Below are 12,066 nucleotides of genomic sequence, written 5' to 3' on the forward strand. Positions count from 1 at the left end.
TTAAAAATTTTAAGTAAATTTCTTAGATAGTAATTACGGTTTTAATAAAATTTATGAATGAATGTATTTAAAAATCATATTTTAAATATATTCATAGTTCGAATAGCCGATTAAAAACACTGTACTAAAACTAAATTAAAAAAGTACTCTTATTATATAAGATTATTCTTAAAAAAATATTACACTTAAAAAATATAAATAAAGTAAAAAAGTATAACGGAAACTGATTCAAAAGTTGTTTCTGTGGGTATTTATTTGTTAGCCAAGATGAGACAGCTAGGCCAAATAACAAACAATTAATGTTAAATTACCAAAAAATTGTATAAAAGCTATCTATTGTAAAAAATTTAGTAGTCATAATTTGACCCATGTTAAAATTATAAAAATTGTTATAGAGGTTACCAAAACAGTAATAAATTCTATTAAAATTTATATCGTTGATCTATTGAGTACGTAAGCACGTATATAGAAGCCAGCCTCTAATGGCATCATTAGGCGCAGAAGGTCCTAGATGGTGGCGCGACTACGGACAGGTAGGCTATGGCTACGCAATATCAGTATGGTCAAAAATAGAATGTTCCGCGTCCGCGGCCTTTATGAAACGGGTGTGATGGAAGTGGGAGGGGGGCACAGACGGCCCGATGACATCACACAGAGTTGCAGCGCGGTGCGACCGCCAACTCTTGCGCAATCGCGCGCCCTTGATCTTGACTGCGCCTGCGTCGCACACGCGTGTTCGCATATACACCTACACCTAAATACTACATACGTCTATATTTATCAACACGCGTGGAGGCGCGAAACTATAATCAGAAAATATACTGCACTGCTGTTTAGTTCTCATTAGCAAATCTGACAGTTCCGGCTGTTGAACGTGCTGTAAAAGCTGTAATTAACGCCTGGGATGCGTGCAATGACTAATTTTCCCAAGTTCACTGGAGAATATAATGTTACCTAAAGAAGATGGCTATTGCTTGTCATTTTTGTAGAGGTTGGTACTTATTTCAAATTTATCTTCCTACCTTATTTCCTACTTTTAATTATCTATTTATTTAATAAGATTTTTAATGATAACTATAGTATTATAATACATTTTTATGCTATGATATTTTTAAAATTAATCTATTTAATTGGTTCTAAAATCAGTTAGACAAGCTTATAGAAATAGTGTATTAAAATTAATAGTCTATATATAACGTAATATTATAAGACTAGTTATTAAGTTAAAATTAACGCCTGTATAATAAAAATAATTCTTATTCTGTGAAATATCTAAAATTTAGTTATTTCACTAAATTATATTTGTATCTGTAAGTAGAGAATACATGAAGGTTCAGAAATCAAATTGGACAAATGGCCTTTTGGTCAAAAAACTAATTCGATCGACCAAAGCCGTTGTCCTTGTACCTATAATTGATTTAATTAATATTTTTTTTTAACTATAATAGATGCATTCCGTTATATCATTTTATTATAAATGGATAACCTCACGGATCTCATTTCTGAAATTAAAGGTGCTGTTGTAAAGTATCAAGTATGCATTATGATTTACTAAGTCGATGTTTTTAAGTTTTATGATTATATATATATATATATATATATATATATATATATATATATATATATATATATATATATATAATTGTAAGTATTACAATTATATATAACAAGTATTATAGAATTTAGGTTTATATTATAAAATATAAATAAATACTTATAGTAACCTCATGGATTTGGTTAGATATATTTAATGTACACAAAAGGAATAGGAGAAAGTATATTTTTATATTCATAATCGATACCACCAATCGGTGCATATATTGATAATAATTTATCATAAGTACCTACTTACGTACATATTCATTTGTATGCTGATAAGTGTCTTTTATTTTAACCTGTGTGCAATTAAAAGTTTTTTTTTGATAACAAATTTACACGTGCTATGTCCTCTATTATATTCTAAACCGTTTTCGCAGAAATTCAAGGCTTTTTGAATTCTGAAAATAATTTACATAAACTATACATATACTATTTAATACTTACCTTATTTCAAATCTAAAGTAGGAAGGTTACAGGTTGATTTTTCTTCTCAAAAGACAGCACCTTAAAATATTTGAATTTAGAACATGAAATAATGTGCCCGATGTATATTTAGTAATCTAGTTGTTTTGCTTGACAACAAGCAGGATTTTATTCTGTAAAAAAAGACAGGAAAATTTAATATAAGACCTAACACACACACATTTAATGCAAAAAAAAAATAACTATTCAGTTCGAAATTGTTGACTTAATTACGAAATATACACAAAAATGTATTGACCGAATTGAGATATTCTTCCTCATGCTTAAAATTGATTTTCAATTTGTCTAAGGCTAATCGTAGAAAAATAATCCAAATAGGTACCTTCTTTTATAGATTTTTTTTAAAATCGTCGATTCCACTTCGATGCTCAAACATCAAATAAAGAGTACTAAACTGTGTTGTATCTAATCAAGTATAGTTTATTTTATATAGACCACATTTATTAAATTTAGAAAACAAGTGGAAAAGTAAGGTACAAAAACATGACCGTACAAGTTTTCCACAGTCTAGAGTCGCCATATTTAAGCTGAATGAAAACAATACAGACCATAGAGAAATAATATTTCTTTTAATAACTAAAAATAATGATATTTTATATTAGTGTTATGATATACGAATACATTAAAATTTATCAAGGTAACGTCATGACATGGCGTTACCAAATTTGAAGATACTTAATTAAATACATACATACCTATTTACACGCTAAATTATTATCTTTATTCTCTCTACAGTCGAATACTTAGTTATGCTTTGTGTTAATTATCCAATAACGAATAAATGGCTCAATTTCAAATGTAATTTGGCAAACAGAATATCCTACAATTTAAAATTATTTACGTTTAAATTAAGAAGCACTATAAAGCATAAAGTATAAAAAAATTCGTGATCAATATTATTACTTATATAAGAATATTTCCAGATTCTAAAGTGCTTCTTTTTCTTAAAAAAAAAATTATATATTTTTATTTAGTTTTTTTTTTAAGTATATTCAAAGTTGTTTAAATAGTTTAGACTTTATAAAGAAGATTTTTATAAACTAATGAGGTAGTTATTTGAATCCTTGTCATATAATCATATAACTGTTGAATGGATTTTCATGAAAAATAGAATATGAAATTGATCGTTGCATGTAGGATTCTATCGTAATTTATGCGGCCAAAGCGTGTGACTGTTAGTAATTAAATCATGTCATAGTATATTAGTTGGTAATTTTGAATTAATGAAAAAAATAATAATTTTCAGCGGCGGGAGCTAGCTCAGACATGGGAAGTGAGCACTATTGCCTAAGGTGGAACAATCATCAGAGCAACCTGCTGGGAGTATTCAGCCAGTTGCTGCACGACGAGAGTTTGGTGGACGTCACTCTTGCCTGCTCTGAAGGTGCCTCGATAAGGGCTCATAAGGTATTTTAATTTACAATATAATTTTAATATATCAGAATCTCGTGTCATGGCGTTCGTTCACGCTAATCTTCGAAATTGCTTAATCGATTTTAATTTAAATTTTGTCAATATGTATTGTTTTCTCCAACTTGAGAGACAGTAATAGGTTTTAGCCCGATAAAAATGAGCCCGATTGATAGGTATTTTTATTCGTCTTAATCGTATCATAAATTTTATAAGTTTATTTTGTGAATGTGTATGTATGTAGTTTTTAATTTTCTATTATTATTTTTATAATGCTAAACTATCATAGAGAATACTTACACATTTCAAAGATTGGCTGGTAGAAAATGTCTATAGAATTCAGTAAAAATTAATAAATAAAAATAAAATAAAGGAATGATTATCGGCTAATACAGCGTAAGATCAACCTGTACCCTACAGGTTGATTCTAAAATGTATTAACCTATTACAGTGTCACCTCTGTCTTAGTACATTTCGTAAAGCATACTAGTGAGAGAGAGTGAGAATAGAAATTCTCATTTTTTCTGATTGATATATATTTTTTTTATTTCACTGTTTGAGAACAGGAAAACGTATTTACCAATTTTTATACACACACTTTCATACTTTGTGAATATTTAAATAAATTATATTTTTTTTTTTTGCGTAAGGATATTGATATTATTATATAAGTTAGTATAAGCAAAGCGGTGTTTAATATATTTTGCCTTTTCTGTGTTAATATACGCAAACTGTAGTCATCTTATTTTGTCTTCACCGAAGTAGAATTTCCTTCAAGTTGAATAACGGTTTTTATAGTTTTTCCGGCATGTATAAAGAAAAGCAGATACACATCATTAGTTGCTCAGTTTGCAGACTTTCTTTCTAATATTATGACTTTCTAATTTTATAAATTTAGTTCGTATATTATGGTCATATCTAAGCATTACAATTTTTATTGTATTGCAATTTTAATTTTGTAATCATAACTTCCATGTTATATTGCTAGTCACTATTAATAAAAATTATATGTAAATTTAAGTATGGTTGCGTATTATGTCGATATCATTTTTTTATTTGTGTTTCATTTAAAAAACATAGACGTATAAAATTGATCTACAAATATGATTATTACTCCTAAAAATACAATATTATTCCCTTATTGCCATTGTAACCCTCTACAATTAACATATTACTAGTAGACTAGAATATTTTATCATTTTATTGCATCTCTTGCCTATAAGTAAGGTTCAGAGTCGGTTAGGGAAACTCGATACAATTATGATTTCCTTACTTAATTTAATTTTCTATGTACGATGGATGGAATAAAGGAATAAACAGTGATCAAATTTCAAGTATCTAGAGATTTCATAATTAATTATAGTACTTTCGTATTTAATTAGTATTTTATTTAATAAAATAAATAAAATAATAATTAAAATATTAGTATTAAAATACTAGTTGTATTCCGCAAATATGCCCGCGTAGTTAAATATATAAATTTAAATATATAAATATCCTATATCTTAAACTAGCGACCCGCCCCAGCTTCGCACGTGTGCAATGCTGATACTAAATATACCTATCTACTACAGAATGTCCTTGTAAACAACGTTTACAGCTTTTTTGTCATTAGACAATACAAACATGATAAAGTGTTATAAGGCAAAGCGCGGCCTTCGACGCGCTATTTATAGGCACGCGCCGCTGGACGGGCCGGTACCGCCGCACCGCTATGTCCCTGCATTTTAAATCTGTAATATCTTCGGAAATATTCATTTAAATTACATGCTGTAATATTTATCTATATTAATTGGACAATGTATTTAAGGTATTTAATTGGATAAAAATTAATGCTGTATTACTTAAAATCACTTCGTAAATAAGCCATTTTTTCCCCCGTAAAGGATAAAAAATATTTATTGTGGATTATCCTTAAGAGATAGATATATACCATCGCGGACTTTATTGTTGACCTTTTTAAGGTGTACAATACTATAGTACATTAAGTTGATTTATCTTGTGGGGTTTAGTTAGCGTTTGTAATGTAAGCTCAACAAATGTTTTTATTTACGACAGTACATTAAAAACCTCTAAATTTATCAGTATTGCATGCTGTAAAAAGACAAATGACAGAACATTTGGAAGTACAACCCAGTATACGACAACAAAAAGATAAATTATAAAAGTTGGTTTTCTTAATTAGCCTGACCGAGAATCGAAACTGAGATTTCATTATGCAAATCAATACGTCTACCGCTGCGTCACGGATATCGGGTCAAATATAAAAAAAAAAATCTTTTACGTTTCAGGTTGTACTGTCTGCGTGCTCATCGTATTTCCGTTCGCTATTCGTGGACCATCCATCGCGTCATCCCATAGTTATACTTAAGGACGTCGGTTTAGAGGAGCTGAGGACGCTCGTCGACTTCATGTACAAGGGCGAAGTCAACGTCCAGTACTGTCAACTTCCTGCTCTCCTCAAAACTGCTGAAAGTCTACAAGTAAGATAAAAAAATCAGCACCGTTTAAGAGTTTAGCATTTTCTATTAAATTCTATATTGGTAAAGGTGTACGTAACTATTTCTATATTTATGAATAATTGGCATATTTTGTTTAGTCAAAAATGTTAATATTAGTTTGTAGCAAAACAGTATATGAAATTAAATAATAACAATTTGGTACTCACAATAAAACTTTTTATTGTTAATTATTAGTGTATCTTAATACATATATCAAATTTTTGTGTTACGATATTTGGTCACCCTAATTTTTAAAACCGCTCTATCAATTTTAATGAAATTTTGTAAATGTGTGTGTGTGTGTTTGCTTTAACTTGAGATTATTAAGTATCAGGATAGGATAATTTTTATTCCGCTAATAAAGAAGTGACCCTTAGGTGGCGATAGGGGGCAAAACAACGTTTGTCTGCTCAGTTAATAATTTTATAAAAATAAGCAAAACCACCTTTTTCTCTTACTTTCTTTTAAACAATACTATAAACATATAATAGTACATATCTGTCGTTATATTAGAAATGTCAAAAGGATGTAGAGATTAGTTTTTTAAATATATAGTTCCAGTTATGTATATTTTAAATATATATGCGATTATATAACTATATATATGACATAATAATTTAGTATATTGCTGAATGATGAATTATTATCATGCTTATTTATTTAACTGATTTTATAAATGCATTTAATATAAATCCAGGTAAAAGGATTAGCTGAAATGACGACATTAAGCGCTGCTGGAATTGAGGCTAGAAACGTCTCGGAACCAATGGAAGAGTGCCAATCACAAGACACCAAAGAGTGTTTAGAACCCCACGAAAGGGTAGATAGTAGAGATAGTCGGGAGAAAGAAGAAAGGCGTGAAAGGGAATCGAGAGAATCCCGGGAGAGGGAGTCCAAAGATAATCGCGAAGCAAGAGATGGTCATCCTCGAGACGTACGCGAGTCAAGAGATTCACGAGAACACAGGGACAGAGAATCCCGTGATTTGAGAGATATAAGGGAAACTAGAGAACCTAGAGATTTAAGAGAATCTCGGGATCATAGAGAGTTAAGAGATACTAGGGATGTTCGAGAGCCGCGGGACTTTCGAGAAGTTCCACGGGATCTGCGTGATAATCGAGACGCACGAGATTTAAGGGAGGCGCCCGAAGCCTCACCCCCAAGAATATCCCCACTGCTTTCTGTGCGACGATTTAGATCAGAAGTCTCAGGTGAAACACCAACGTTAACGCATCCTCCTATTCCGAAAGATGAGCCGCCTGACGATCCAATGCGATCTTCGTCACCTGAAGACGATGCTGTATCCTTAAGATCAAATGGAGCTCAAAATGATAACATTGGTAAGCTTAACCCTTAGATACAATCATCTAAAATCTAAAATTCAATCTTTATAAGAAATTCTATGTGCAATTTTGATGTTAACGGGTACATCAGAACTTTTACGTTATAATATCGACCGTATTACGTCTATCTGTAAATAATATTAACAAGAAACATTAACTTTTAAGAAGTTCATTTACTAGTAAAATTTTTAAAATTCCCGCTCTTTTGGAGTGTCACAAAGCTGTCATTAATACAGTAGTCTTATCTGTCAATGTCAAAATAAATATGAACATTAGGGCAGGCGTATACTGCAAAAGTTTGCATTGTATTATTTAAATATAAAAAGCTTGGAACTATTTTTCTCGCGGTTTTGTAATCGGAAATACATACGTATTTTGCGTGTGTGTATGGCTTGATACAGTTTATATACCAAATGTTAATGAACAGGCGACAGTTACGCATCAGCGAATATAACGCTAATTTACAACAGCCAGTGGTGGGTAGGTAATTGAAATACAATTAGTATTTATATTTCCGTCACTTCCATAAAATGTAATCAGAAATTCGTAGTTAAAATACATACTGAGGTATTTTGTAGATAGTATTACAATACTTTCTATAAAAGTATTTTGATGCTATAAGCATTCACAAATACCTATAGCTTCAAAGTACTTTTTAACATAAATATATTTAATCTTAATTTAGCGATCTTAAAGCGCGTTCTGTTGAAAATAGTCTTCAATAGTTTTTATAAACAAGAATAGTTTTTGTTTTGCTTCTAAGATACTAAATTTTTTTTTGTTTATTAAAGATTTTGTAATTTTTTTGCATTTTGCCTAGTTCTGACTATAGCATAATATTGTATGATATTGGTGTATGTTAATAAAGCCATAATTATAAAAGAGAAAACAAAAAACAATAAAATTATAATTATTAAATTATCTTATTCATATTCATACAAAAATCTCACTTAGTACTAATTCAGTTATTTTGCAATTTTAGTGCTATTATTGTCAACTGAAACTGCGCAAAATCAATAAAAAAGACATTTTTTTTAGATTACGTCATCCACAGTTCTGTATTGTTCATGTCATGTATTCTCATTTTAAATGACATACATCATTCTTTTTACTTTTTTATTTACTTTGTTTTCTTGTACCTAGTTTTACAATAGTTAAAGAGCGAAGTAAATTTACTCCAAATAGTAATTGAATATTGTTGTGGGATTTGAACGTTTATTCTGACCTCATATTTTTTTTACAACCCTTTTTTTGATAGAATTGTGTGTTTCAATAAATCTATGTAATTACAATTCTGAGAAGTACCTATTGTGTTATAAAAAATTATTGAAAATGTTTTCACCACATATACCTAAGTAAGATAGCAAATTTCTTAAATATTTTTTACCTAAAATATCTTTCGTTTAAATTGTTCATGTTAGTAACTTTTACATAGATCAATTAATATTTTATTTAATTTTTATTTTATTTTTCAGGTTTAAACATGACTATAAACAGTCACAGCGGTGCTGTTCTAGGATCGAGCTACTCTCCAGTGGAGCAGAGACTAAGCGTGCTCAATGCTATACCACATCCAGGTCTGCCACATCCATCTCACCCCTCACTACCCAGTCCCAGAAGCGAACCCATTGCTGGCCCTTCTGGACTGCCACCTGTCCAACAAGTACCCCTTGTAAGTATTTTGTATTCTTTACAATTTACTTGACTAAAGAAATATCTCTTCATATGTAAAAATTCAATTATTATTATTTCAATTTATTATATTTAAATGTTAACCAAAATTAATAATTATTTTTAAATATAAAACATGATATATTACAGATTGTGAGTTTGATCCTGTACTATTTAAAAAAAATATGTATGACAGCTTTTGAGTTTAAATGTTATTTATATGTTTGTGTATATGTGCTCAATTAGTTCAGATTTTAATTATTTCTAAGAAATGTGGATACATTTATTTTTCCTACACTACTGTGGTATTTCTTGACAAATAATCTGACATCCTGTTGTAATTGTAGTGGTATGCACAATTATGTGAATATAAGTTTATTTATTAATAACCTGATGGCCTATTTAATGGAAACTGGTACATCCATAGGTTTTAGACTGTAATATAATAAAATTGCAACTAGACAATGTTTGTACATAGAAGATATTTAGAAAAAATTAATATAAAGGGTCTTACTAAGATTATAGAAGCTAAAACAATATTATTTAGAAATTTCATCAGTCTATCTGTATGATTGTTCCTGCATTATGCAAAAACTACGCTCCTAAATTGGGTGCACTTTTCACTGTTATGTTCCTGAAGGTCCAACTTTAAGACTTGTATATGTTTTATTTTGTTTATTTATTGTTATTATGTTTATTAGCTTTCATACTTCTGAAAATATGTATGGAGTAACATACAAAAAAGTATTTTATGTGTAAACTAAAATAATTCCATAGACATAATAAAATGTCTACTGTGTTATTAATAAAAATAAAACTATTTCAAATAATATGAGTGTTATGCTACACTTTTTTTTTTTCAAATTAAGAATTAAATGCAAAAGACAAAATACTTCAGTGGCTGAAGTAGGTTATGAAATATTGGATATTTTTATGGATGAGATATATAATATGTAGCACTTTTCATTCCATTACACTTTAGTTTCAATTACTGCTGATATTGTTAATATAATTATCTAAAAGGAACTAAGAATTTATTAACAATCCCAATATTTTGTTATGATTTTGTTAAGTTTATTTGTAACAAACTGTACCTTTGCTTTATTGTATTTTTAATTTAAAATGTTGATTAAATAATTACAGTCACTGAAGAAAGAAGTGGATTGGGATAGGAGTAATGAAGAAAAAGGAGGTGAGACTTCAACAGAGTATCGGATGCAACATGAATCGGTATGTATATTTATGTTTATATATGTTACATTCTAAATGTTGTAGTTGTATTTATTATTTCTGTGTGACTGCTTTGGTATTTTAGTTACAAATAAAATTAATACTTTGTTTAAATTTAGAAATAGACAAATTCTAAATCATTCATTATTTATTGATTTGAGTACAGATAAAAATCAACAATATTTGAAAATCGAGTAATAGTAGAATTTTGATTGTAATATTATTAAATATTACTAATTATTTTGCCTTAATTGCTTATTTTTATATTTCAATACAATTTATTGTTTTTTTTTTTTATAATTATTTTATGACAAAAGAGACTGAAATAGATAATGTTAACTTTGAAGCAGTGTTTAATGAAAATTTAATATATTTTCTGTGCATGCTTTCAATCTTCAATATATTATCACCAAATATAGTATTTTTTGGTGATATAATAAAATATGAATAAATTGTAAATATACAACTAACTTTGCATGCCCCTACAAATTTAAATATATATTTTTTTATCTAACTGTATATCTGACTTAACCAAGATAATATTATATAAATATAATAAACTATAATTTGGCTAGTTTACAAATTCCAATCCTAACTTAAATATTTAGCAACATTATTATGTAAATTTTATACACTACATCTTCTTTCTTAAATGAACTTTTTCTAATAATTTAAATTAACTAAACAGTTTGTAAAATATTTTGGTATTTATATTGTTTCTTATTCAATAGAATATATCTATTTTCTATGTAATGAAATCTGTTGGCAGAAAATAAACTGCCTACTGACGGTCTTGCATTTATTATTAGTTGTTGGTGTTTATGTCAAAAATTAATTTGTTACTTGCATGCTTGTTTGATATGCTGTGCTATTTTGAACATCCAGTACTATGCCTTGCTGTCAAGAAGTTGACCTTCATTTTGTTGGCCATCATTTTTTTATCCATTCATTTTGTTTATATATTTTGGGCAGTTTTCTTTTATTTTAACCTGGCCATATACATGCATACGTTTTTAGTACGAATCAATGATTCAGTACGCGCGCGGGTTGCTATACAACAAGGCATTACACGTAGCCGGCTCCCGGCCCCCGCATCACTCCTGCACATTTTTTGGGCAAAAATGAGCGTCAACTTCTTACTTAGATAGTGGAAATTTAAAACATACAGAGACTGCATCTCAATTTAGAAAGTAGTGGTAGCGATATTGCACACAGTATGGTCCTTGTAAAATGGAACAAGAGAGATAAGAAGTTGATGTTCTTTTTTGTGGTTGCAGGAGTACGATGGGTCCGGTAGGGTGAGGCTTGAGGAGGGGGACAGGGGTTACCCTTGCATACACTGCGGCGCGGCCTTCCCTCACCAAAGCAAACTGGCAAGGCACATACTGACCACACACACGCTGGATACATTAAAATATCGCGATGCGATGTTAGCCAGACCTATGGGGTTACCAATGATTGGGCAATTTAGTGAACCCACATACATGAACATGCCCACAGAAGAGACTCCTATAGATTTGGACATTGGGCCTATGGAGCCCGGTAACGTGGTGCTATGCAAGTTTTGCGGGAAGAGTTTTCCAGACGTTTCATCGTTAATAGCACATTTGCCAGTGCACACGGGTGACAGACCTTTTAAGTGTGAATTCTGTGGAAAGGCGTTTAAGTTGAGACATCATATGAAGGACCATTGTAGAGTACATACGGGTAAGTTATGCACATATGATTATTGTAGATTAATTATTTAATTAATATTTAAATTGTAGCTCAAAGTATGTAAGTGTTCTATACTGTATATAGTTTGTATGGTTCTATAGCTATCCAATCCT

At 29.8% G+C, this 12,066-nt stretch overlaps 1 protein-coding gene across 4 annotated transcripts in view; it reads left to right on the top strand.

Moving 5' to 3' along the window:
* The window catches only part of LOC113515429 (oocyte zinc finger protein XlCOF7.1-like), a 60,795-nt gene that overhangs the window by 33,991 nt on the left and 14,738 nt on the right, over positions 1 to 12,066 (top strand). For 2 of the 4 annotated variants that reach the window (XM_026899627.3, XM_026899628.3), the window contains exons 2-6: positions 3,329 to 3,489; positions 5,784 to 5,975; positions 6,691 to 7,333; positions 8,812 to 9,008; positions 10,151 to 10,237. In XM_026899627.3, the coding sequence (XP_026755428.2) occupies positions 3,349 to 3,489; positions 5,784 to 5,975; positions 6,691 to 7,333; positions 8,812 to 9,008; positions 10,151 to 10,237 (1,260 nt within the window). In that variant the 5' untranslated portion in view covers positions 3,329 to 3,348. Of the gene's footprint in view, positions 1 to 709; positions 992 to 3,328; positions 3,490 to 5,783; positions 5,976 to 6,690; positions 7,334 to 8,811; positions 9,009 to 10,150; positions 10,238 to 11,514; positions 11,945 to 12,066 lie in introns of those variants that run through there. The other 2 variants (XM_026899629.3, XM_026899626.3) reach the window with 2 other exon arrangements.

This window comes from Galleria mellonella, unplaced genomic scaffold, assembly GCF_026898425.1.
Source record: "Galleria mellonella isolate WM207_F2 unplaced genomic scaffold, CSIRO_AGI_GalMel_v1 utg173, whole genome shotgun sequence".
In the NCBI taxonomy this organism is placed as follows: Eukaryota; Metazoa; Arthropoda; class Insecta; order Lepidoptera; family Pyralidae; genus Galleria; species Galleria mellonella.